We start from the raw sequence: 27,127 nt of genomic DNA on the forward strand, positions 1-27,127 counted from the left end.
TACATTTAATATTATAGCATCCAGGAGCCAGTCTTAATGCTGTGGTGGGAACTGAGCACCTGTCAAGCAACTCTTTTTACTGGGACCTGCTCTCATGCAGACAAGTTCCAGCTACTGAGGACAAGAAGCCCCAAGTCACTAATTGCCCTCTCAGGCACAGGGCTGTCGGGGAATATGCTTCTGAGTCTACCGTGACTTTGAAGGGACTTCTCAGGAAGTTTGTCTTGCACCTCCATGAATAAAGTTGTGTCCCGAGGGCTGAATTTCTTGTTTTAGGTAAAGTGCCCTGCCTTACCAGTGGTAACAGCACTATTAACTTCTTCAGTGCTTCTAGATGTGTAATAGCCCAAGTTCTTCTTATATTTTACATGTGAGTAGGACTGTGTTAAACAAGCATCTGAGTAACAAAAATCAAGCACAGCCAAAGACATATGCTAGTTTCACAATTACTCTTTAAGCTACGCTGCTCTATTCCGTGCCTACAATTCTATATTGTGGAGGCTAGTGTGCATATGAATATAAAAGGCTACCACAATTCTTTCACAAAATCAAAGGTAGAATTATCATTTTATAACGAGCTACTGAGCATCAGCCAACACTTTATGTGCAACTGCTATGTTCACAAATTATGGAAAGCTGGGGGAGAAAGGAGAGATAAATTATGTTTTTATTATGACTTGCATTACCTTAAATTAATATGCTTGTACTCCAAGGAAAACAAACATAAGCTCATGACATCAAGTTTCAGTGGAGCTCTTGCTACAAAACCAGAAACACTTCATTTGTGCATCTGTCTCATCAGGATATCCAATCCCAAGAACCAAATTTAAGAAGTAAGTCATGAGATTAGCAAAGCTTTCTAAGGTCTCACTGTATGCCACTGAATCAAAAAAGTACATACTCGAACTGGTAGCTGTGACAGTCACTGCCACTCTTCCCCACTCTAAAGGGTAGCCAGCATGTATGTATCCATACTGCAAAAAGTGTGCACTGCAGAGTTTAAAGGTTTGCTTTGGTAACTAAATCTTGCTTGGAGTCCCACCACTCCAGGCTTTTAAATGGAAGTTCATAAACGGAAATTTAACATGCTATGTACAGAGTTCAAGTGTAACACTTCATGTTTTTAATTCTATGGACAACTATGCATCTACCCTGAGGCAATAGCTCCAAATTATTAAACACAAGCAGCTTTCCCAGGTAAGCACTATATAGTTCTTAAGATGCCAGTACATCAAAATGAGAGAACAGTAGGAGATCCCTTCGTTAATTGGAAAAATAAGGAAGGTGTTCATAGGATAAACTAAAAAAGTTAATTGCTAGTAGTTCAATTTTTACGGTGCTCTAGTGTCTCTTGGCAGAGGAACCAGACAAATTATGGTGATTTTTGAATGTAACCTTTCCTTCAGTATCTTAAGGACAGAACTACTCAGCATTCCTCAATTTATAATTTTCTAATTAATCAAAAAATTTAAAAATCTCTTTTTGCAGAACACCTTTTAAGGCTACTAACCACACAGATAAAAAGCCTTCTTGAAATTCTGTTGCTTCTTCACACATATTTATCTTCTTACAGCAGCCTAGCAAGAGTTTTAGTTAAACCAGTGATTTCCAATAGTTTAAAACCTCAGTTTGCCTCTTCAGGAGGCAGAAGCCACTGTCATCTCAAAAGGTGACTATTCCTCCATGTCTCCTCAGAAAGCAAGCTTTGGGAAAGCCAGTCCCAGCACCCCAAGCTCAGTGCAGTTGTGTGGGTTCTGACAAATGGATACTCTACACACCTGGCAGATGCAGAGATGAAGCCCAACAGGCCTGAAAGCAGCTGTGGCTGGTGCTGTGGTAGTCATTAGGACGTGACAGTTCATTTTGTCAAAGTTGGCTGAGTACTGCAATTGGGTCATCTACAGCACAGGAGCAAGCCCATTAAATTAAAATAGCATCCATCAGTTTACCTTACAGACAGGCTGGTTGGATATTTCTTTTTGCCAATGAAATAGAGATTCTGAGAATCTGGACAGTGCACCTCTGATGCTTTTAAAGGAATTAAATTAGGTGTGTAAGTCGTTACAACCAGGACTGCCTGAAACACTACCCCTAGTAGCTGACTGCACTGGTTTGGGGAGCTTTTAAAAACTATTTTAATATAGGTAGCATTAGATGAGTTTGGATCCATTCACAACCCAGCAGGCTCAAAAGCAGCCTAGCTGCAGGGTAGCACAGAGGAGGTTACTGCATAACTATAATCTTCACCTAATGTCTTGAATGCTTTTCAAGTTGCTCAGGTGCTCAGTAAAGCTTTACTGCTAAGCAAGTGTAAGTCTTCAGAGATAAAACTGCACAAGTTACATGGACAGACATTTCAACCACTGATAGGTATACATACCTTGTTATACTAAGCAGCTAAAGGTTTCAGCATATCTCCTGGAAGCACTTAAGAGAGCTGAATCAGGTATTTTACCAGGAGTTTTAGGATTCCTAAATATTCTTATAAAAACGACAACAAAAAAACACATACCCTCCACTCCCTCAGACTATCTGCACGTGAAGACCATGACATGACTATTTTAATAAAAAGCTAAACTTCAAAGTGAAGTTCTACCTAACATGTGCTGTGACAATTCTTTTCAGATTAATATCTGCCACTTGTAGGAAAGAACCAAACACCAGCAGACACCCTTGTAGCTACAAGATCATGCTTGTCGGGCACTCAGTCCTGCATGGATTTAGGCCATCCTGATCGATTTTCTTCCTTGAAGCACTGAGAAGGAACAGAACTTATACATCAAATTACGCAGGATCTCTGCTCACCTTCAGCTGAGACCTAGAAGCTGCTGCAGTTTCTCTTAAGGTCTGGGATTACATTTATTGACCATGGGAGTAAGTAAGGTAAATATAACTTCTGCTCTCTCACTTGTACGGAAGGTTATTTCCTAGGTTATTCTGGCCTAGCAGCTTCCGAAAGGATTCTGAAGTACCAGGAAATTCTGTTGAAATTCATGTCTCCTTCAGCCAAAGATGTGGAAGACATAACCGGTGGCAGGTTAACTAAAAAAGACCTCAAAATCATTCTCTTATTCTTACTCAAAGTTCCCTTCTGCTTTTTCCTAACACAAGTGACTGAGACAGTATCAAGTCACTACTAAGGAGCAAGATAGAATAGTTATTCACTATGAATTACCACTATCTAAAAGGCATTTATTTCAACAAACATAACAACATGATAAAAATAAGTAAAAAGTAAATGCTTCATCTTGCCTTGCTGAGTTCCAGTAATGCCCAAATCAGTTTTGGAAGTCCCGAAAGTCAATTTTGAAAGTGTGTTTTGTTTTTAAAATAAACCAAAAGTTTCTGCTATGGAAAAAAAAAAATAATGTATATGTTTTTATGGTACGTTTATAACAAGGCTTTTAAAGAAAATAGTTACAGGTATTCAACTGCATCAGACTTCAAAAGAAAAAAGATTACACATACAATACAAAAATACAAAAAAATATTTTTTAGAACTTACAAACTCAAAAGTCTAAGTGGTCAGAGCTTTCCTAAAATCATAATAATAAAAAAAACAGACTTCAAGATGCACTTTCCTTTCTGCACTTGCAGGTTCAACTTTAGCATAAAGAAAGGTTTTAAAGAGAGGATGAAAGCAATTAACATATTTAATTCTATGACCAGTTCCAGGATGCAATTAATTTAGTGGTCGACATTATCAGGTATTAGAGTTTATAAAGAATCTTATGCATGGTTGGGGGGGGTGGGAGGGTGTTGTTGCTGGTGACAACTTTCTGTATAACCAGTTCTGCTAGTAAAACATTTTTAAAATATGCAACCTAAATTAGACTGAAATTTAGACAGTTGTTACTAGGTTTGAAATCCTACAGCACTGTTCTGCAGTATGAAAGCTAGGCAATTAAATTGACCAGACTAATGTCACTGTTGAAAATGCAAAATGCAGGCAGGTAGGAAAAGGTTTTATTTCTGAAGCTGGCACTTGTTAGAAGAGTTAGGACTGCAAATACAGTATTCTTCTTTAACCTGATAGTGTCCACCGAGTCACAGGCATCAAAGCATTTTGTTTTAAATGGCAAGACAGGGAAAGTGCATCTGAGATTTTTCATACCTAAGCAGTGAGTTACTGATTTTTGGTGTGGCTTTTATTCCTTCTAGGCATAGTAAAGAAAAATATTCCAACCAAACATGAAGCTTAACGTACATTAGCTTGTCTTTTTGGTGGTGGCTTTTGTGTACCACGAGGAAATGCTAACAAGCACTACTCAAGGCTAATGATTTAAGAGGAGCACAGTGAAAATACTGATTTACCTTTGCAGTGAATATTCTTTACAGACTGTATCTAATATACAGACAAAGCCCATTTCCTTAGGATGAAACAGGCCACAGAGGGTTACATATCCTACATGAAGTTTTAAACAAAATTAGAGCTAAGTAACCAGAGCCACTCAGAGCAACATAATTCCTAGTTTGCAGAGACTTAACAAAAGGTGACTGCAGGGAGAAAAAAAACAAAACAAAACAAACAGGTTCCTACTATTTCCTGCATAAGTTTATATTCAAATTAATAGTCCAGTAACACTTCTAGCACAAGACAATGCTCACTCTCTTTAGCAGTATTCCTAGGAGTCAACTGTTTCTCCTGTTATGAAGAGGGAGCCAGAAATAAGAATGCAAGAGCATTCAATGTTAAACTGATTAAAGAGACAGTAACCTTTTTTATCCACCTTAACTACTGACCCAAAAAAAAAAAAAAAAAATCTTAAAAAGGTACCACTCTAATTTCTTTATTATCTGTAACCTTTTGAACTAATCACATGGAACTACAAAATTAGCAAACGCCTTGAAATCTGTATACAAAACATAAATTACCTCTAATTTCAAACTCAGTTATTAGTGTACCACTCAAAATCTTAAAAAAGTGGCTCCAAAGATAGGCATACCATTCTTAAAAAAGGAAACTGTTCCTTTAACGTTACACCCTCCCCTCCCCCCAAACACCCGACTCTCAACCACATCATTTAGTTATTTTCATGGTCATGGACATTTCCAAGATGAGATTTTATATTTCGTTCCCATAGCTTCTGGTTGTCAGAAAAACCATGCTTTCCTTTATTGAAGGAATTTGGTCCTGCTGAGGTTGGTGTATCCCTGTGAAAAGTAAAACAAGAGGAGTTGAAAAAGTCAGCTCAACTATAGCAGTTTGTGCAATATGACCCTGAATACACCAATTTCAAGTCCAACCTCCCACCAGAAACTACCACACGTTTCTTTCCATTACATCAGGAGTCCTCACTATCAGTAACTGTAATTTGGCCACAGAACTGACCTCTCTGTAACACTCCCTGAGATGGGGCCTCAGAGAAGGTGGGAGTGGCAGTAACTGCTGCCAGCTGCAAAGAATTTGTTGTAAGGCCTATTGAGGACTGAGGATCCAAATTTGCTACTGGAGACAAAAAACCCCACTGAACAGTAGTGAGCCTTCAGGGGACTGACTTTAAAAGCAGTCTATCATAAGCACCTTTTAAATATATATATGCTCAAATTTAATCCCTAATTTAAGGGAAGCCTCATTTGAAAATGTTCCTATTTATTTTAGGATTGGCCCTATACTGTCTCAAATTTGTAGCAAGCAGAAGAATTATATATTTGTTTTAAAAGTAAACAAGCATTTATTCTTTGTCATTCTGAAAGAGATTATTCTAATCTTTCCCTTGCACGGGAGTTTAAAAATCTGACCAGACTACCCTACTTCAGGCCAATTTGTATTTTTCTAGTTCTCCATTTTATAAAATTTAGCACCAAGCAAGAACTCCCACCTATGACCTTTTCCAAGAAGAAAACAAACTTCTATTTCATATAGAATCAATTTCCTCCTCAGAACGGAGGCAAATAAGATCCAAAGTGCAAATGTAAATGTACTACTTTTAACCTACAGCTGAAACATTTGAACGTATCAGTATTAAAACTGTCTTGTTTCTGGAGAAAAACTCCTGAACCGATTCTATCTTCCTGTATTTCTAAATCACCTGCAAGATCTGACTTGTGCTGGAGGAGATATTCTCATGCACCGACCCTTCTCCAAACCATAGCTAAATGCTGACTTACCTTCCAATGTTCTTCATGCGCATCTTGGCTTCTGGCGGCATTTCTTCTGGTTCGCTCTACAGAGAGAAAGGAGGTTAAAGCATGGCTGGGCATTATCTTTCAAGCATTTCAAATGCCTGACAACATAAAATATGGACTACAGCCCTACAGGAAAGCAAACTATCAAGCTCAGAGAAAGCAACCACTAATTCAAATTATGTTGTGCATCTCATTTTCTGCCAAAAATTATCAGCACCTTAATAATTTCTTGAACCAACACAGAGCTACAAAGCTGTACATTCTTAAATAGAAAGACAAGATGTTTCTGGATTGAAAATCCATGACATTTATGTATAGAACTTTAAATGACCCTGTCTCTCTGCCTACCTCTATCCCACACCAATGGTACTTTAAATTGTGTTATCACTGGCTTATTACTCACATCTTCATCTTCATTGAAAGCTGCTGCTACGGAAAGGGTTTTTGGAGCAAGAGTTGGAACAGGCTCTTTAGGCTTCTGAAAAAAAACAAATGCATAAGTAAAGTAAGTCTTCTAACTCAAAAAAAGCTACCCCTGGTATTTTAAATATTTTCATAAAACAAAGTCACAAATCTTCACTGAAAGGGGCAATGACGGGGAAAAGTGATTTTGTCTGAGCGAAGCAGATAAAGGTTTCTCTTTAAGGAAAAAAGAAAACGGCTGCTCATTTGTGCAAGATACACTCTGTAAAGCAAGCTGAGTGCTCTCATATTACAATTCCCCACAAATAAGTCTTAACTTTCTAGCACACTGCAGGGTTATGCAGCCACTGGTGCATGACATGAACAATTGAATCAGAATCTGAATAAGTTGTGGTATTCAAAATTTTACTATGTCACTGTTTCCATTATTCTTCTGGAGTATTCTTATCCATCAATGCCAGGCAGATGAATATATTTATTTTATTGTCTTTTAACAAGATAACAGCTTTCTGGCTTAAAACAATGCAACACTTTTAAACTAGCATCAGCATGCATCGCACAGTTTGATTTATATGTGTCCTTTAAAAAGTATTATTTTGATTTCCAATAAATACCTTCCTCTATTTGAAGCGTAAGAAGTTATCAAAGTCGCAACTGTTACATTTAACACAGCAGAGATACCAAGATTAACTTCAACACCACTAAGAAAGTATTGAGTCATCAGTAACAGTTTGCTTCTACATTACTACCAATTACTTAAATCAATCATATAAAGTGCTTCCTCCATTTTGACTTTACTGGCAATTATTTCATATACACTCATGGTTTCAAAGTTGATACTGCAGCAGAGCCCTTATGCAACTGTCTACAGCTATTCCTCACCAATAGGGTATAATGTATAAATATTGTGCAATTTAAGCATCAGCTCCACAGGAACAGGTAACATACTAAGGGAGTAAAAATGACTAAAAGGAAACAAGATAATTTCCAGCACTGTCCAATTCGGTGCACTGTCAGTCACCCACTAAATTCAGTGAGCCAGAAATCCTGAGCCAAATTTATTGCCACTGGAAGTATCTTTCTACATGAGAAATCAGAGCTCGCTAATGGCTCAGAGAAGGCAGCTTTGTCAATTTTTCCAAAGTCTGAGCTGACCTGATTGCATTTATACCCTAGAATGCTGTCAGCCCACATCTCCCTCCCATCTCAAAATAAGAGATCACTCTCTTCATCTTTTGCAGTTCTCTAAAATGCTGGCATTGCAGCTGCAAGACTTTCACTATCACTGTTTGAATTTAATCCAGAAAAGGATTTTTAATGTATCCATTACAGTGGTACGTGGGAAGTGTAAATGAACTGTATTAAATAGAGAGGCAGCATCTGGCTTGTCCTTGCCAAAGCCAGTAGAGGACTACTTCGGTAGTAAAGAGAAGCATCAGATTCACATCTGAACATGCACAAGGATACGTTGTACTGGACAATAAAGGGAATCAGAATTCTTAGAAACCTATGTAATGAAGCCTCATCTCATGCATACAGTATAAATGAATCGTACTGACCTTGCAAAGAACAAGCAAAGTCATGAAAAATCAGTCATACCTCCCCACACTAAAATAAGATCTTTGGAGGGGAAGATGACCTATTAAGCCATCTAGGACAGTATTTGCATTCTTGTAGCTTTAAGCATCCAATGCGATAAAGCTCCCAGCACCCATTTCAAAATAGCCTGAACAGTTTAACACGTCTGCTTATTTCCCTCAGGAAATTATTCCAGACTTATCAAATATCATTACCAAATTATTCTGTACATTCACATATCTACAGTTCATTTCAATCACATCTTACATCTGTGCTTCCTGAGAGAAGCGACCCAGTATTAATCACCTTGAAGTACTTACACATGCATGACTAGCTGGCCTTGCAATGCCTTCTCAAACTTTATCCAAGTTACTCCCATGTAATTCAAGGCTTTCCATCTACAAGGAAGCCTTCCCAAAGTACTTCCCCCTTTGCCTTACTTGCCCTAAAATTAAAAGCCCCCAGACAACTTACATTTGCTCCTAGTTTGATGGATATTGCAGATGCCTTCTTTGCTGTCTGATTGCCTATGGCAAATCCAAACTTGGACATTTTGGCAGGAGCAGGCTTTGTGTTGAAGTCTTCAGCTTCTTCATTAGCTGCCCGTTTCTCTGCGCTGCGACTCGAACTTTCTCCTCCATTACTGGAAGAAACAGTCTTAGTTTTCACAGGTTTTTCTGCCTCTTCTTCAGGTCCTGGTGAAGTCGAAACAACTTACCAAGATGAGCTATTTTTACTGAGCAGATTGATGGGAGCAGCAACCTCAAAAAGCATTATACTTTGGATGCAATAGGTAAGGTGATTTTAGTGACAGCAGTTTCCACCAAGGTACATTTAGTGGACAGCAAAACACAAAGAGAAGAAGAAACTGCAAGCACTCCACTACTTGTAAAGAACTTCTTGTGTATGAGCCAGGAAAACAATCTTGAAGCATCATCTCTTTATTTAGTACGGAAGTCAAAGTTCATGTAGTAAATTAAATGTAGATGACTAAATCTTTTAAGGTTTTAAGTTGTCATAGATAAGCTCTCATAATTGGAATCCCAATTCCAAATCTAGAGTAGATAATCTAAGTTAAAATTAATTTTACTCAATTTCTACAAACACATGTCCACGCCAGTCTCTAGGCTTGTCTGGCACAACTCTAAAATCATGGAAGTGACTACAGTGAGGCCGGCTGTCTCAATCATGTTTCAAGTCATTGCTTGTCCACATCTCATCTGTAATAAATCTGCCCAGCTCTGCTTGAGGAAGGAACCAGCACTAGAAAAACATATATATAGATTTCATCTTTTCTGGTTTTGTATAAAGTCAAGTAAAACATAACAGCTGAACAATGATCCACAGAGAAAAAAATCACTCAAATCACATTTTCATTCCTATACACTCAGCTTCTTCAGCTACACCAAGAGACAAAGGCGTCCTTGGAAAACCCATACTGAACATAGTAAATGCTTCAGCAAAAATACATTTCTCTGCTGCTGCAATGAGCAAATCACTGCAGTAGCAGAAGGAAAACAAAACAAAACAAAACCAACAAACAACAACATCAACAAAAAAAAACATGCATTGGGGAATGGCCGGGAAAGTGCTCATACTATCTGTATAAGAAAAACTGGAGCTAGCACCAGTTCCTCATTATATCATAGTAGAGAACAGGACCCTCCATGCACAGTGAATTGAGACCAGCAGGGAAGAAAGCTCTTTGCACTGCTCTCTTAACAGCAAAAAGCTATTAAGTCAGATAGAGCAACGGTAGAGAAGCTAGTCTGAACTGGGAGTCAACAATACTGTAGCTCTGAGGGGGAAAAAAAGGGAAGCAAATATCAGGAGAAAGAAAAAATAGGGACATCATCTATATATATTTTTTTCCTGCTATTTCGCAAACCATAAGCAGTAGAACATACCCTTTCTACCCCATTTTCTAGCCATCAAGATAATAAGTGACTGGAACAAAAATGGATTTATTATTCACTTTTGGAAACACGGCAGATCACCCCCAAACCTCCCACCCAAACCAAAACACACAAAAAACCCACACAAACACTTTCATCAGTTTCACTCTATTAAAAATGGTACTAATCCACACCACTAGAAATTTGACCCAGAAAATATAGATATAAAAGTGACAAACAAAGGAGTAAAGGGAAACAAGCAAAATTTACACAAGTGGCCTTGGGTACTGCTTGCTGTCTTAGCAGTTTCCCAAACAACAGTCTGGAAGGCTATGAGAAGCTCTTCACTGCTAGTCTACGAAATCACATTACACAGAATATTCAATTTTAAGTCCAGTCTAGGTACACTAGACACTGTAAGGTGATTTGAGGGTAGGTAGAAGATTCATTTGCCTTCAAAGTGTTAGAACGATGGGCCTAAATGTCATCTTTTTTATAAGGTACAAAATCCACAGCAGCCTATATCTCAGGGCACACTGGAACAGTCCAGTTTCCTAAGCTAATGCTAGCTGGAAGCTAATTACACTACAGCTAACTTCTTTTGACTGGAAATTCTAGAATATTGCTAGGCATGAGATGAGATGAAGTCTAATACAATCTATCCACACCTGTTTTCTCACCAAAATATTAGATAGCTTCTCTCTCAAAATTAGCTCCTAGAGTCACAGGATTCTGAATGTTACTTCTACTACGCTACACTTGGGACGAACAGTAGATTGCTGAAAGAAATACGCTTAATTCCTGAAGGAGCTATAAAGGGTGTAGGACAATTAGGGTAGGTGGGAACCAAGATGTCGTGGTGTTCTATTTCTGCAGGAAACAGTTAGAAATGCAGACATATATTATCCATTAAACAGGTCTCTCCCATCTCCCATGCCAACACGTACATATTTTTCAAGACATTAAGGCTTCTTTATTATTTCCTAGCGATGTCAAGGAGGTCACACTTCACCTACACAAAACACCAGTACTATTTTGAAAACTAGTCTGACCAGGGTGCTTTTCATGAATCACAGTACCAAAAAGCTGCCCTATTTCACAGATTAGTTTTTCTCTTGAGTATGAATAAGGATTATTTAAGTGGATGACTTCCACTATCTAGGTGGTTTAAGTAACAATACTGACAGCACTACTTGCACAGCACTTCAGGATCTCTTGCCCTTGGGAGTGCGACCATTGGTGGTGGTGGGAACAAACCATTCACAACTAAGTTAACTTCAAGGTAAACCCCACTGATCTTGGCAAAAGCTGAACACTCTAAATTGTTCTCAAAAATCAGGGAGTAATTATCCTTTCTTAGGGCAAATCATTAAGATCATGTTCCAGCCCATCAAACAGTAAAGAAGACGGTATGGATACCTGATATACTGATGCTGCCCAGTTACAGTATTACTGGTACAAAATAAAACCCAAACAAACAAACAAACAAACAACAACACCACACACACACACAAACCTCCAATACACCAAACCAATTGACCAAAAAAAAAAAAAAAAAAACCACAACCAAAAACCAGAGTACTAAGAATCAAGGAGCTACCTAAAATCAAGTCCACAGGCAACTGTTCATATTTTAGTGATTAATCAGAAATAATATTCACTGGTGAGTCTATCCTAATTGGTTTACAAGTGTGATTTAACCTTTCAACAGATCAAAAAAAAAAAACAAAAAGAAAACCAACAAGGGAAGCTTCATCTTTGCAAAGGCACTGTCTTCTCAATTTTAAGTCAGAGGAAGAAAGAAGTAATGAAATATATTATTAAAAACTTTAGGAGAACTGATAATAAGTAGTACAGAATATGACAGGAATGTCCAGTCATAATATAAACAAGATAAAACCAAACAGAAAACTTGCAGATTGCTGCCAAGCAAAAAAACCCAGGATGCTTAAAACAGCAGATAAGGAACACTCACTGTACCCATTTTAAAAAAGGTACCACAGCTGCTAACAGCTAATCTTTACGGCGTTGTCTTCATCCTTACCAGAAGCAACAGTCAAATTTCTCTCAATACACGGCAAAAGTATTTCGTATAAATATATATAGATTTTTTTTTTTTTTTGACAGAGAGTGAACACATTCAGGTGGACAAGGAAAAGCTGTTAATTTACTTTAAAAAAAAACTCCTGTAAGGCTGAGGCTAACCCTCAGGCGTGAGAACAGCAGGCCCAGACCTCGGCCTCTCCTCCAGCGCAGCCCGCCCAGGCCCGGGCCACCCCCTCTCCCTGCAGCGCCAGCCACGGCCCAGCTCAGGCCTGCCCGGCCGGGGACGCCGCTTCTGGACCCCCCCACACTCCCCCGGGAGACAGGCCCGGGCCCCCTGCCCACCCCGTAGCTACGCGGCGAGAGGCGCTACATGTTCACCTCCTCCGGGCTGCGGCCGCTTCGCCTTCTTCCCCTCAGCTCTGCCGTCCGCCATCTTCCCCCGCCTCCACCTCCCGCGCCGCGCATGCGCGTCGGCCCACCGCAGCGCCCCCCCCTCTCAGCCCTCCCCCCGACCATAGAGAAAGCGCGGGCGGAGGCTAGAGCGGCCACGCCGTCCACACGGCGCAGCGGGAATGACGCGAGTAGGCCCGGGCGCCAAGGGCGAGTGGTGCGGTGCCGCGCCCGCGGAGACCTTTCCGCGGGATTGGGGGTGGAGGCTCAATGTTACCACCCCCGCCCCTCAGACGTTTCACGCCGAAGCCCCGCGTCACCGATGCTCAGGTGAACCGCGTCCGCAGGCAGCGCTGGGAGCTGTCGTGCTCGCTGGCGCCGCTCGTGGTTTACAGAATCGTGGTAGTTTCAGTTGGAAGAGGCGCTCAAGATCATCGAGTGTTTGTATATCTATAACCTAACTGGCACTAAACCATGTCCCTAAGAACATCGTCTCTGCGTCTTTTAAACACCTCCAAGGATGGCCACCCCACTACTTCCCTAGGCAGCCTGTTCCAATGCCTGACAGCCCCTTCTGTGAAGAAATGTTTCCTAATATCCAATCTCAACACCCCTGGCACAACGTGAGGCCATTTCCTCTTGTCCTGTCACTTGCTACTTGGGAGAAGAGACCAACTCCCTCCATGCTACAACCTCCTTTCAGGTGGTTGTGGACAGCGATAAGATCTCCCCTTAGCTCCTTTTCTCCACAATAAACAGCCCCAGATCCCTCAGCCCTCCTCACACGAGTTGGGCTTTAATGTTTCACCAACCTGAGCTCAAGTGAGCAATGATGTCATTTTTTTCCCCCTCCCCAAAGCAAAAGCCAGTTTCCAGATCAGGAGAGGCCATTTTTATGGAGAAACAGCAAATAACAGGAGGCACAGCTCCATGTTGTCTCCACATAAGGAAAATAGGGGCTGTTTGAGCATGGCAGCCACACCCTCTCCACAGCCAGTCCTCACAGCCAAGGGCTCAACATGACACCGGGAGGCTGCCCCCTACACGCTGGGGTGAAGCTCTGCGTGCTGTCCACCCTCACCCAGCCCAGCGGGTCTTTCTCCAAAGCAGGGAGGGGTTCTCCACACCTGGAGGCCCCCACACTTCCCAGGCGGTGAAGAGCAGTAGCGCATCCTCTGCCTTCCAACCCCTCCTCACAATAGGGAACAGATCATCACTAACCCCAAGTACATTCGGAGCCTGCTCTTCAAAATTACATTCCCCACTCAATAGTTTTTGAGTTTTCAGGACAAAACCCACCATCTGCCATCACTGACTTTAAGCATCAGGGCAGTCAACTAGACTAAATCAAAAAGATTTAAGTCCCTGTAAAGACACGGAGAAATCCCTCCTCCTCCTCCTCCTGCAGACAGCAGTAAGAACTGTACTAAACAACACGGCCATTGTAGCTCTTGCAGCATGAACACAGGATTTCACAGAGAGCACAATAAATATATTTTCAGCAGCAAGAAACATTACAAGGCTCTCTGCTCCTCTAACTATTGACTAATAGGACTGTACATCACCTCAAAAGTTCCAGCACTTTGGAAAATCTATGTTACATGGACTGAAAACACAGGCATTCTGTCTTGCATAGAAGTGCATAAGGTATTTTTTTGGCAGAGTCAAGAAAATTTGGATTATTCCTTCCAAACAGGCACTTGATTCATACCAGACAGAGCACCCGGAAACAAATCATGCAACTCCCCAAATTCGTGCTGGGCTTTAACCATTTGTTTTTAGTTCAACTATCAAAAGTCAATTCATCTACACACCAAAAGAGGATTCAGGAAGTCATGGGGAAATGTCTATTCTGCTGCTTCTTAGGTAACCTTTTAGAGTAAGAATGTGGATGGCCTTCACCTCCAAACTCAAACCACTGAGGTATTCTCTTAAGAACCACCTCTGCTTTCAGTTACAGTTACCCTTGTCCCAGCATGATTCAACTGAACAGACTGATATTCTTTGTGCAGAGTAGTTTTTTAGAACCAATTATCTCATTTCTCTTACAGAATTTCGATAATGTCTGAATAAACTCAAACAGTTGGAATACTAAGGTGTTAAAAAAAAAATCCCTAACGACGATCAAAATTAACCAACAAAGTCATGTTTAAAGAGCTCAATACAGTTCCAAGAGTCCCAAAAAACTGCAGCATTCAAGAGCACAGTTTGTTCATAATAAATCATTCTCTTCTCCATCACTCTACTTTTGCGTTAACTTCTTTGAGTAGTTCTTGGCAAATTGCTTCCCTACTTCTTCCTGTCTCTTTCCAAGTTTAAGTGTGTTGATCAAGTTTAAGGTTTTTTTCAGTTCATGCACTGGCTTGTTTACGAATCCACAGTATTTCCTTTTTGGAACAAATTCCAGAGCCTTCTTCCAGTCTCCAGTATCTTTCAGGGTTAATAAAATATGCATCATTTGATCCAGTGTGAGATTTTTGGCACCAGTATTCCAAAGCAAGTACTTCTCCAACGGAAGGGCCGCGGTCTCCAGCCCCAGTCGCTTTGCCCGTGCTAAAGAGACTCCTGTTTTTATGCTCTTGTCAACCATTGACCCAACAATATAGATTTTATCGTGATCGAATGTTTTCATTACTTTGGGAGAATCAGCAGTCAGATAAATCAGCTTCTCCTTTGGAAAGATTTCTGTGTAGCACTGTTCTGTTACAGTGACAAGCAATTTGTCCCATGACTTGCTATAATGCCTGATAAATTCCCTATGATAGAGGCTGTCATCTTTCAAGTTACAGAAGTGGATGTGGAAGGGATCTGCAGATTTTCGATTGCAGCCTTCACTGAACACTATCTGTCTCACTGTGTTTGCAACTTCTCGGACGGACATATCTTTTTCATAAGACATGTCAAATACTAGAGGTTGGCCAAAGAGCATAGACTGAGCAACCCTCCAACTGTATGCTCTGTCCATACCATTGGCCCACAAACATATGAATGAATTCCTTTTGGTCTCATTAGGTTTTGAAGCTTGCTCTTGTGTTTTCAGCCTCCTTTCCCTTTTCTCCTCCATCTTTCTTATCTCATTTTTCTTGTGGAGTTCTTTGAGATGCAAATATTTTAAATACTTCTTTTTTGCTGACTTGGAAGGACATTCCATAAAGGTTTTTAGCTGTTCTTCACTGATACTTTCTGGAACCAATCTGCCAGCTAGTCTCCACATCTCCAAAATCTCACGTGCAGCAGTCAAAGTGGAAAGCTCCCTATGCTCAGAGACCTTCTCACTGACTTCTTCTTGCAACCCAGACTTCATTACCTTCTTCCATGCATCTAAATCTAGTTTTTCTGTGGGATTGCATGAATTGTCTTGCTTCAGGCAAAGTGATAAACTCAATGTTCTAGTGAGTAGAAAGAAATCCTTTTTCATCCCATGTTGTGCAGCAAATGGAAGGACAGAACTTCTTACAATTTTTTTCAGAAGCATATTAGCAGACTGCATACTTAGACACGTGCCGTGTTCAAACACTTATCTGCAAAATACCAATATGAGGGAAAAAAAACAAGTTGTCAGAAATCATAAAGAAAGCACAGAGAGATTTTCGCCTTTAGTAACACTAACAGACAATAACTTACTTCTTGGAGAATATTACAAATTCCCGTTTCCACTATTTTTTACTGTTTCCTAAATACAGCAGTGTATGTGGCACTGCTGTGAATACACATAGCTCTGCTGCTTAAAACTGCTACACTCACTGCAATTAAAAATGTGGTCAAACAACATTCAAGTGTTTTCTGCGATCTACGTAAATTAGATTCATATAATAGTTTGGGTTGGAAGGGACCTTCAAAGGTGCAAAAATGTCTGTCCCCATCCTTTTATAGGTCCCTTGTAAGTACTGAAAGGCCATGAATAAGGTCTCCCCAGAGCCTTCTCTTCTCCAGGTTGAACCACCCCAGTTCTCTCAGCCTGTCCTCATAGGAGAGGTGTTCCAGCCCTCTGATCATGACAAGTAAGAACTTTCACAGTCAAAGTAAGCAAAATGCTGCATGCAGTCCAAAAATATTTTTATCCATGTCCAGAGGTGCCTACCTAATTTACCCATACTGTGAAAACGGAAAAAATGCTTCATCTTGTAAAATCATCTGAATAACTCTGTATCACATTTTTGCTCTTATCATTGTATTTTGGGAAAGCTCAATTTGTAAACTTCAGTACTATAGTTTTTCCACTTCTATGCCCTTCCACATTGCAGGTCAGCGGAACTGCTGAAACTACCAACGGTATAGTTTTGCTAAGCCAACACTACAGCCATTGAAGGCACTCTGATGTCCCCTGAGCCCCTTGTTTCTGGCTCCCTCAGCAGTTCAAGCATTCACATGGCTGCTTCATGAGCAAAACCAGAGCACTGATCTTAGGGACAGCGAACCAGGAGGTGGAAAAAGGAAAAAAAAGCCACTTGTCATCCCACCCAAATGAATTCTCATGCTCAATTCACTGGACACCTCCTAGAAGAGGAGATGGAAGAAGAAAACAACTAGTATAGGAAGAGACCATCTTTTTTCTTTTTGCTAAATTTCCTGTAAAGTTGATGTTGGCACATAAAGCGGAGGACATGAAACACACAGTCCCATTAATTTAATACACACTTGCATTTAAATGTAAAAGGTCTGTAGAATGAAAACCACCAAAGAATGCATAATATTTTCCTTGTCCTATGCACGCTTACTTGAGCAAAATCAGTGCCATTTCAACATTTGAGAAAACATGATTTAGCCAAAATGTAAAAATTAGCTCCAAATCTTGAAAGCAAAATTCAGAATCTCCCTAATAACTTACCACCTGAAAACAATTTGATATACAGAAGCACAACTTAAATCTAATTTTAGTGTTGTGTATATATATAAATATATATACACACATTTACAAGCCCAGATGGAGATTCACAGAAAGAGCAGTATATTATTAGGAAACATTATATGAACTGGCATACATTTTACGATACTGTAATTACATTCTATGAACTTGAAGAAATCAAGCGATCAGTTCCTCAATTAACTTACGTTATTGGAGCTTCAATTAAGTCAATAGTGGAAAGGCAGATTTACACAACCTGAACACTTGATGACAGCTTTTGATAAAAGCCAAGTTGCCTTTCCATGTCCAACATGCCATGTTACTACTGCAAGAATTGCTCTAAATGTCTTTGAAGAACCTAGATTTGTAGAACTGATTAATGTTTGGGGTTTTGTTTGTTTGTTTGTTTTTAGCAGGACTTCACTGTAATCCCAGGCACAGAAAGCACTTCACTGTTACTTCAGAGACAAAATAATTCGTCTGCTTTCCTCAGCACAGATGCCCACGCGTGGCTGTCCGCAGGCCTGGCCACAGTAAAGCCGTGGGCTGAAAGGCCTTGTGGGCAGCAGACCAGACCAGGGTGAACAGCGACGCGGCTGTTGCTGGGAGGGCGGCGCTACCGGCTCCTTAACGACTTTTAAACCAGCCCACAACTGAACCGAACCACGACGTCCCAAGGCCCCGCGCTGCGCCCCACAGACCTCCCGGGGACACCGGCGCGGCCTTCGGGGCACCGCGCCGCAGGCCCGACCCGCGCCCGCCGAGGAAAGCCGTTCTGTGCGGCACGGCGGGGAGGCGAGAGGGCGCTCCCAAGGTCACCTGGAACCGCCGGCGGGACGAGGAGAGAAGCATGACGGGGACCTCCGGCGCCCCGGGTTAATCTCTCACCGGTACCCCCGGTGGCGGAAAGCACGAGGCAGGAGAGGCCTCCCCTTCCAGCAGCTGCAACCGCAACTTGCCCGACCCCGGCCGCGCTCCGGCCCGCCTGGCCTCCGTCTCGTCCCACCCGGGACGAGAGCAGCCGCACGCCTCGGGGCGGCACACGGAACTAACGGCCACCCTGTAGCACCACCACCGCCACCCCCGCCTCACCTCAGCGAGCAGCCTGCGCATGCGCAGGGAGGGGCCGATCCGCCGAGCCTTCCTGTCCGGGCGCGGCACAGTGTACGTTGGCTGTCTCCTCGGAGTCCCGCGGCTGCGTGGCGGAGGTTCCGGCGCTCCTTCCTCCCGCCACAGCAGGGCTCCGCGGACTGCGGCGATTTCCCCGGGCCGGCGGGGCAGTCTGCACTGAGGCCCTGCGGGGAGGCTCCGTGCCCTAAAGGAGGCTGCCGGTGAGGCCCTGCCGCTGCCCCTGTGGGGAGCGAGGCTTTGCGGGCTGGGGGCCGTTAGGACTGGCGCAGGGGGTGGCACCTGGGCCCTGCCGCCCCGCTGGGCCGGCGCTAAAGCCCGAGAGGTTTGCCAGCCCGCTGTGCTGGTCGGTCTTTTTTTTTTTTTTTAATAGCATGGATAAATGTATATGATTTTTGACAGAGGTTGTCTTTTTGTTGTTGTTTGGTTATGTTTGTTTCTTGTTTTGTTTTCTAACCATCAGGTAGGGATATTAGTGGAAGCCGTGGTCTGTCGGGATGAGTTTTCTGCTGCCCCAACTGACCTGTAAGAGGGAAGTGGATCAGGCAATAAAAAGCGTGGCCGAGAAGGTTTTGGTTCTCCGGTTTGGAAGAGATAATGATGCTGTTTGTCTGCAGCTTGATGATATTGTAAGAGCAATTTTTTTTAATAAAGTCTACTAGTATATGTGTTGCATACAAGGGAATGTCATTTGTTTTGCTTGGATAATCATGTTTCTTGTAAAAATTTTGGTGACCATGAAATGTAAAAAGAAATAACATAGGGAAATAAAAGATGGACCCAATTTCAGAGATATAGTGATTTAAAATGGAGTCCATCATTTTGGAACACCCTGTACTATATTCATAAAATGGTTTGAAAATTAAGCAGTAGTGGGTGTACAAAGTGACATGATGTTCTAGCTCCTCTTGAACTGATAAGACATAAGGGGAATGTGCTTTATAAAGCTTGCCACCCTTTTTTCCTCTTGTATCTCAATCCATTTGTCATCCATCTTCCTCTTTTCAGCTTGCAAAGACAGCTCATGACCTAAGTAAAATGGCAGTAATTTACCTGGTGGATGTGAGCAAGGTTCCAGTGTACACCCAGTATTTTGACATCAGTTATATTCCATCTACTGTATTTTTCTTCAATGGACAACACATGAAAGTTGATTATGGGTATGGCATCCTACTTGGCATTATCTATTATTTCTGTAAGAATTATCAATCTTTCTCTATGTTACCATGCCTGGGGAAGGTAATGTTTGAAAATTATGAAGTTATTAGTAGCATCTACATTGAGAACTCTGTAGGAACGCAGTAGGACAAAATAAGTAGTATTTTGACATATGCTCTGATGCAATAAGTAGGTGTCAGCTGTGAAACATGCCTGACTGGAAAAAATAGTATGGTTAAAGTCTTAGATGCGATACTGCGCCTTTTTGGACTTTGGAGGTCCAGTATACTCCTGACCTGGTTATGCCATTACCAGTGCAGTTCATTCTTTCAGAATGACCAAATCAGAACCCCTGATTTCATTATACATATTTTCTTGTCTTTTAGTGTTTTCACTTTGAACAATTTAACCTCACACTTCTACCTTTATCTTATGCTTACATTTAGGTCTCCAGATCATACCAAATTTGTAGGAAGCTTCAAAACAAAGCAAGACTTCATAGATCTGATTGAAGTGATTTACCGTGGAGCAATGCGTGGAAAGCTGATTGTGAGAAGTCCTATTGACCCTAAGAACATTCCTAAATATGACCTTCTCTACCAAGGAATTTAATGGCTTGATCTGAGATAAAGAATTACAGAAATGGCTGATGTTCTAGATCCCTCTTTTTCTCCAAGTATTTTTAGCCACCTCTGACAGTGTGGGACAGTTTGAACATTTATGTTGAAGGATCATATTGATCTTCTGAAGACAGACATTCTGTCACCTTGTACTTCTCTCAGAAATAAAGCTACATGTTCATGTGTAGAATCCACACAAGTGACTATTCTTGGAGTTGCATGCTGACCAGCGCCTAAAATACAGGCAGGTTGCATGCACCCTCAATGACAGCATCTCCAGCGCAACTTTACTAAGCGAACTAAAGCACTGGATAGTCTGACTGTTCAATACCATTTTTATTCAGATTTAATAAGAGTAAACCTATATTTAAAAGGTATGCTTGCTCTCAAGAGCGTTCAGTTAACCGTGTCTTTCCAACAGAATTTTACACATTTACCAGTTACTGTACAACAGGACAGAAGCTTTTTCAAGCAGTATTAGAGAGAACTGCAATCAAATGGATAAAAACACAAAAAGAAGTTGACACTTTTTTTTCTTCCTCTAGCACTCAGTATTACTGTTCAACTATTTTTTTGACTGAGCTGGGAACTGAAGGTGTAGGACAAGATTTTGTCATCCTTCAAAGCTCTTTTGCAGCCACTGAGCACTTTCAGTTCCCGGAGGATTAAACAAGAAATTCATAATAACTGTTTTGTTTATATTTGCTTTAAAGGTTATTTGTAAATTGTGTAATTTTCAAACCTTGAGTATGGACATTTAAAAACTCTCTATTCCCCACCTCTGTCTAAAATTAAACATCTGGAAGAAAACAGAAATGTCGTTCTTATGCATCAGTTGAATAATTGCAGGTTGTTGGAATATTGTATTTCTATAGCAGCTCATGCCCAGTAATATCACTGTTTTACCTAGCTTTAAAACAAAAATTACTTCAGCTCGCTGTATCATGTTTGGGCACACCATCTCTGACTGGAGGGAAGGTAGTAGTATGTAGCCCCTGCAGTATCATTCAGCTTACCAGTAAATGCTTCAAGGAGGAAGGTGGATGTTCCAGCTCTTGAAATGCTTTAAACACTATATGATATTGGGGAGGAAGAAGGTCCTTTACATGCTTTGTCCTTTTAAGGAAAGCTATGCACTTAAGAATTGTTTTCCTGATAGTTTAGTCTGATTATAGAGCCATAACTACAGAGTGGTTATTAAAGAGATACAGATGACAACAGATATACCTTAACATCTTTATTTTGTGCAGCTTTAAATTTCACAGCCATCTGAAGGGTTGTGGCTTAAAGCTTTCAACAATGCACTTCTTTCCTAATAGTTAACTTGTATTTATGTGTTTCTCAAAAACAAACAGGCTAGCTTCAAACTTAGAAGTGTAAGTTGCTCCACAGTAAGATGAAGAACCTTAGAGGACTGAAAGGTGCAGAGGCAGTTACAAAAGGAAGAAACCACTATCAAGAACAAATCAGTATACCTTTATACATTGCCTCTCTTCTTTCTTGTGCTGCTTCTAGTTGCAACTGGTGAATGCCTAGAGGCTGTTGTGGTCTTGGCTTTCAGCATGCTCTTCAGGTACTTAAAGATGGCATGTAAGCAGCAGGAGGGTGCTAAACCATACTTTTCAGTACCAGCAGAGACAGTAGGACAATTTGCTTTCAGGAGAGAAGCCACAGCTTTATCTAGAGGCTTACTGTCTGACACCCACTCACGGCAGTATTTCTGTATCCATTCTTGTATTTGAGGGTCGCTTCTAGTCTGGTGCCGTGTGTTGTGCACAGAGTCAATGAATGCCACCGAGTACACTTTGTTCATTACCTCCAATTTTCTCTGCACTAGCAGATCAACAAACACCAAGCCACCATAGCCATGGGCAATGAAGGCCACATGCTTTGTTGCACTCTTTGAAATGAAATGATCCCATACATACACAGTATGCTCTTCGGGGCTGCTGCTGCACCTCTTGGGGAGCCACCAGACGGACTGCACAGAAGTTGGTGCTTCTTCCCTGGCAGAAAAGCTTAACCTCTCATTTTCAGTATTCAGATCAACAAAGTTGTCATTGGGATTCAGTACAATCACTTCGCTGTGGCTTTCAAGGGCCATTTTGATGAAAGGTATTTGTGTTCCATGCCCCAGGCCCTCGCTGACAGTTGTCTTTTGCCCCCACTGTCCAGCACGGAAAACTCCACGGTCTTGAAGAAGGACAATTAGGCTACAGGAACTTGTTAGTGCATTCTTGCTCATGAAAAAGAAGCTTCTTGGTTCATTCTCTGTAGCATCAGTAGGAATATAAACTTTCTGAAGCATGCAGACTCTTTCCAGGAGCTCATAAACATACTGCGTAATCAAATGTCCCAAAACTTGATAGCGTTTATGGTTCTGCTCATGTGCATTTTTATAATAATTGAAAACAAAGGACTCATTTGTATCCAGATGCCTCAGTTCCCCTTTTATATTGAAGTCATACTTCAGTTCCTCCTGATACTCTGAACCCTCCATTAGTTTCCTCAGGCTTAGTTCATGCTGTAGTTGTAACCACTACAAATGAAGAAGACTTTGTCAGTGTAGTCACAGACCTCCATACATCACCTATATAAAAAAAAAACTATTGCATTGGAGTTCAGATTTAGCAGTGGTTATAAACAAACTACTCATTGATACAGATAATCTCTTGATGGTCTGTACTAATCCAGCTGCTTTTAAAGCCTCTCACAGATGTCGGTCACTAAATTCTGGCGCTAAATTTCTCTCACATTATTTGTTTGTCCTTGTAAGTACTTGCCACATGGAAATTGTGGAATGGATGACAGAATAAGCAAACCACTGTCCTCTAGGAACAGGTGGAAAAGCAGCCCATGCAGCCAACTTGCATAAGATTAGACTGAGGTCTCTAGTTTCAGCTAAGACAATTTTTCAAATCATATGACTGGTTAACTGATAAGTATTATTTCAGGAAGTGGTTTCCATGCAACTGAAAAATTAAGCTCATCATAACCTTCTATTTTCCTAATAACTCTTCAGTCTACTACTGACTGTCACTAGCTGCAGTAAACATGGGGTAACCTTTAAAAGTAGGATTCTAACTACACTAAAGGATTTTTGTCCTAAAAGCATTAGATTTCCACAGTTATCAGTATTTTTAAAATGAATTTATCATCTTAACACAGGAATTTTGTTTTGGCAAATGGTTTACATAAAGTTATATTTGGCAAATACATTGATATTAACTAACAGGTTTTTAGAACTGACTAAATCACCTTCATTCCATGTTAAAACTCGCTATACCATCTAGTAAAGCTGATTACTAGGACAGATAGGGATCTGAAAATTTTCATATAAGCAACTTGAGTTGGAGCCCAACTCCTTCATGGAATGCAAGTTTCCTTGAGTAAGCTGCTCAGCATATTGAAAAATATTTCTTACACTTACAAATTAAAAAAAATATATTATTGCTTTTCCACAGAGCAACACCATATACATTTTCCTTTTGAGCAATCTCCATTGGGTCAGAGATGTTAAGTCCTTTCTTCAAGGTAATTCCTGTCTTCTGATTGATAGAGAGTAGGCTAGAAAATGCTACCTTCTTTTTCTATCTGTATAATAAGTACACATAGAAAAGGGGCGGGGGGGGGGAGCAGAATCAGATTCTATTAGATATTTCAGGAGTTGGACTCTATGATCCTTGTGGGTCCCTTCCAACTCAGGACATTCTATGATTCTATGATACTGTCTTGCCTGTTTCTTGGAATGTAAACAGCACAAAGAAGTTGCAAGTGCATGTGTTTATCTACAGTCATTTTCATTCTGTAGGGAGGCATGAAAGACACAAAGGAGATAGAAGAACAGTCAGTTTGCTAGCCTATGGAAATACTGGCAATATCACACACAAAGAAGCCCTATTTAGTAGGGAGTAAGGTACCAATATTCATGTTGTTTTCCCCATGCGGTGAAGCGAGAGAAAAATGGACATGGTTTAAGGAAAAATGTTTGCAGAGAAAGGTGAAGCACAGAGGAAGCATTCCATAACAGTTAGGTAAATGCAGTTTCCTCACAGAGTGGCATCCTGTCCAGCACATCTCTCAGTCTCTTTCTTTCCTTACCCCTAAACGGTTGGAGACTGTAGTTTCCCAATATGGTATGAACAGGAAGTTCTCTTACTTCAGCTACTAGCAACAACATTGCTTTTTCAGTTCGAAAACAAAACAAGGATACCTGTTTCCAAATTAAACCCTGTGTATGTAATATTGAGCATCTACTTACATATCTACTTTACGAAGCATTGGGAAAGGTTTCTAAAGATTTCAGGAAGGAGAAGCAAAAAAAATACAATTTTACACCAGGCATAGGGATGACTTTCTAAATTGCCTTCAAGGTGCAAACTGAAAAGTTTTGAAGCAATTTATAGTAGGTTATCACTTAAGAGTTCATATGAATAGCACTTCAGAATCACATAATTATGAGTCTGGAGGACTTATTTTATTGTAGTAATGCCATTTATACAATTTAAAAGGAGCAGTTATAGATTGCTCTAGATACAGCTGCAATTTTTTTGGCAAATGTAGATTCTAAATGAGTGTTGAGTGCTGCTTACGTTTCATTGCCTATATACAAATACAGTATTCAAGGGTGTTTATTCTGGCAGCCTTTGAAATTGCTATTTTCATTTTTTTAAAAATTACTGTTAGAGCTGAAAACAATACCTCTTTGCCTACCTCAAATCTTTCTGTTTGGATTGTAAGATTCTTCAGCTGTAAGTTCAGCTAGCATTTGTTACAGCAGTTGGCATATTTGGAAACTACTGCAGTGTAAGTATTAATCTTTATGAGATTTTTCCCATTTAAAGACTTTATTCTAGTGAAGTTCAACATTACCATATGCTCTCCTGTAAAATCTGTCATCATCCTAGATGAAAGTCTTTTTCACTCTGGGATTGTAGACAATTTCTCTGCATGAAAGAAAATAAACCCATCTTAGTTCAGGTTTCATTATGTACTTTATTATCTATAAAATGTATCAGTTGATGATAGTTAAGGCCATCTAAAGTGCTTCAGATAGCTCCAAGTTACAACCTAATTTATCACATTTGTAATTTATGCCTGACCGTAAGTTAAAGCTAAACCTCTTCGTTGTAAAACTTACGAAGTTATCAAAACTAGTTTTGCACAGCTTCCCATTACTTGCTATAAAGGCACTACCAAGAAGGCGAAACAGAAAGTTACAGGCAAAACTTGGCCATTCTGAAGCTGCTCTGAAAACAAACAAAACCCCCACGAACAAATGAAACCCGCAAACAAACAAAAACACCCCAAAACACCAAACAAGCTAAAAACAACAACAAAAACCACAAAAAAACCCAACCAAACAAACCAACAACAACCAAAAACCCAAAAAAACCCCAACCAACCACAAAACCAGCACCACCACCGACAAAATTGTCTCTACTTGCCGATGGGAGGATTTGCGCGGCTCCCGGCTAGAAGCCGCGGCGGCAGCCGAAGTTATGCGGACGCTACCGGGGGATGCGCAGGGCGCCCGGCAGCCGAACCCGGTCCCAGGAGGAACCCACCTGCTGGGGTCTGACTGAAACAGGGGCGGGGAGGGGCTCATGAGGGAAAGGTGGTTGGTGAGGTGCGATTTAAACCTGATTGGGTTGGGCCGTTTATTACTCCTTAAAAAAATACCAAGGTTCTCCTGATTCCTTCCACAAAAGTCAGTATTTCGTTTGCTAGCCCGTACTTCCTTTAATTGTATCTTATCGTGTTCATAGAACTACTCATTTTATTGCTGCTCATCAGTTTGTCAGGTGCAGGGATACGTGTGTGACAGCACACCTGTGACACTCTCAAGCCATTTACATTTTTTTTCCCCTGCCTCAGTGGCTCGACTCCAGGCGGGACCCAAGCAGCGCGGCGCGGCACGCCTGTGAGGGAGGGGCGGGGGGCGGTTCGCAGGGCTGACATTGGGGCAGACAGGAGGCGCTCGGGGAGTGGGAGCCCGCGGGACGCGACGAAGAGGAGCGCGAGCAGCTGCGGGCCAGCGCTTCAGGGACGAGGCGGGACAGAAGGTTGCGGAGACGGTTACAGCCGTTACGAGGCGGGAGAGAGGGCGGGGAGACGGTTACAGCTGTTGTGGAGCGGGGCGGCCCTCCCGGCTCGGGCGGAAGCAGTGCCTAGTCCGGAAGTGCCCGGGGAAGCTGCGCAGGCGGCGACGGGGCCTAGATAAACAAGAGTGGCGCAGCTGTGGCGGTGAGTGCTGTGCGATGCTGTTGGGGCTGCTCCGTCCCTGCTCTTTAGCCGCTGAAGGGGGGCTGATGGCAGCGTCCCGGTGGGTGCTGTGCAGTCAGTGTCGCCGCTGGCCGGGCTGTCCGCGAATGAGCGAAGCCGGTAGGGGAGGGCGGGTGAGGGGCTGGACACGCCGAGGGTGGGAGTGGTGGCGGCGTCGGTTCTCCTCTGTAAGGAGGCCGAGAGAGTGGAAACGCGGTATCGCTGACCCTCAGCGCTTGTCCGCCTGTCAGTGAGAAGCCCGTTCCCAGCCCAGCGGGAGGAGCCGGCGGCTGAGGTGGGAGCTGGGGGTGTGCGGGGCGACCGCGCTCTGCCCCGCCGGCCTGCTCGGGGCGGGCTCAAGCGGTGCCCGGGTGGTGTAGTTCCTGGGTGGTGCCTCCGTTCACCCTCGGAGCTGTCAGAATGCTGCCGCTTGTCAGCTTTACCTCTTTGCGGGTGTTGGAATAGGCAATAATTTCAGTTTTCTTTAGTAGGCAATAGGTGTTGCTGTTTCCTGTAGCAGGGCTGGAAACGGAAAAACCGATGAGCTAAATGAAAATGCACGAACTTAAAGGCCTTATTGAGAGACTTCAAACTAGCTGTAAGGTTTGAAGGTCTTATGCTGGAGTCATACGGAGTATTTATAAAGAGAA

The 27,127-nt window shown here is 41.7% G+C and overlaps 5 protein-coding genes across 12 annotated transcripts in view; 2 read left to right on the forward strand and 3 right to left on the reverse strand.

The window, feature by feature from the left end:
* Positions 1-649: 649 nt before the first annotated feature.
* PCNP (PEST proteolytic signal containing nuclear protein) lies at positions 650-12,551 on the reverse strand. The gene is given in 6 exon segments (XM_065829379.2): positions 650-5,154; positions 6,112-6,167; positions 6,533-6,607; positions 8,605-8,825; positions 12,450-12,509; positions 12,512-12,551. Coding segments are annotated over 6 exon segments (567 nt in total). The 5' UTR covers positions 12,537-12,551; the 3' UTR covers positions 650-5,024.
* A 1,910-nt stretch (positions 12,552-14,461) lies between these two features.
* On the reverse strand, positions 14,462-18,482 carry TRMT10C (tRNA methyltransferase 10C, mitochondrial RNase P subunit). 5 transcript variants are annotated; one of them, XM_065829374.2, is made up of 2 exons: positions 18,400-18,482; positions 14,462-15,982 (listed from the first exon to the last, which is right to left on the reverse strand). In XM_065829374.2, the coding sequence occupies exon 2, from the start codon at positions 15,949-15,951 to the stop codon at positions 14,704-14,706; it is 1,248 nt and encodes a 415-aa protein (XP_065685446.2). In that variant the 5' UTR covers positions 15,952-15,982; positions 18,400-18,482; the 3' UTR covers positions 14,462-14,703. The 5 variants fall into 5 exon arrangements, with proteins under 5 accessions (XP_065685446.2, XP_065685445.2, XP_065685444.2 ...); XM_065829373.2 differs by lacking the exon at positions 18,400-18,482 and adding an exon at positions 18,196-18,340; XM_065829372.2 differs by lacking the exon at positions 18,400-18,482 and adding an exon at positions 18,127-18,340.
* A 1-nt stretch (position 18,483) lies between these two features.
* TXNL4B (thioredoxin like 4B) lies at positions 18,484-21,029 on the forward strand. Its single transcript, XM_065829378.2, has 4 exons — positions 18,484-18,638; positions 18,899-19,064; positions 19,444-19,595; positions 20,040-21,029. The coding sequence occupies exons 2-4, from the start codon at positions 18,933-18,935 to the stop codon at positions 20,203-20,205; spliced, it is 450 nt and encodes a 149-aa protein (XP_065685450.2). The 5' UTR covers positions 18,484-18,638; positions 18,899-18,932; the 3' UTR covers positions 20,206-21,029.
* A 454-nt stretch (positions 21,030-21,483) lies between these two features.
* LOC136115664 (putative protein ARB2BP) lies at positions 21,484-22,744 on the reverse strand. The gene has a single exon (XM_065861871.2). The coding sequence runs from the start codon at positions 22,711-22,713 to the stop codon at positions 21,691-21,693; it is 1,023 nt and encodes a 340-aa protein (XP_065717943.2). The 5' UTR covers positions 22,714-22,744; the 3' UTR covers positions 21,484-21,690.
* Positions 22,745-26,162: 3,418 nt separating this feature from the next.
* SENP7 (SUMO specific peptidase 7) overlaps positions 26,163-27,127 on the forward strand; it is a 41,216-nt gene continuing 40,251 nt past the window's right edge. For 2 of the 4 annotated variants that reach the window (XM_065829369.2, XM_065829370.2), the window contains exon 1: positions 26,333-26,459. The gene's annotated coding sequence lies outside the window, so the exon portion shown is untranslated. Of the gene's footprint in view, positions 26,460-27,127 lie in introns of all 4 variants that reach the window. The other 2 variants (XM_065829371.2, XM_071808609.1) reach the window with 2 other exon arrangements.

This window comes from Patagioenas fasciata, chromosome 1 (genome assembly GCF_037038585.1).
Source record: "Patagioenas fasciata isolate bPatFas1 chromosome 1, bPatFas1.hap1, whole genome shotgun sequence".
NCBI lineage: Eukaryota > Metazoa > Chordata > Aves > Columbiformes > Columbidae > Patagioenas > Patagioenas fasciata.

Excerpts from the sequence above, each read along its gene's own strand:
- TRMT10C (XM_065829374.2), bottom strand. The coding sequence starts at position 15,951 with ATGCAGTCTGCTAATATGCTTCTGAAAAAAATTGTAAGAAGTTCTGTC.
- TXNL4B (XM_065829378.2), top strand. The coding sequence starts at position 18,933 with ATGAGTTTTCTGCTGCCCCAACTGACCTGTAAGAGGGAAGTGGATCAG. Across the intron at positions 19,065-19,443 it reads GTCTGCAGCTTGATGATATT|CTTGCAAAGACAGCTCATGA; the intron begins GTAAGAGCAATT and ends TCCTCTTTTCAG. Across the intron at positions 19,596-20,039 it reads CACATGAAAGTTGATTATGG|GTCTCCAGATCATACCAAAT; the intron begins GTATGGCATCCT and ends GCTTACATTTAG.
- LOC136115664 (XM_065861871.2), bottom strand. The coding sequence starts at position 22,713 with ATGGAGGGTTCAGAGTATCAGGAGGAACTGAAGTATGACTTCAATATA.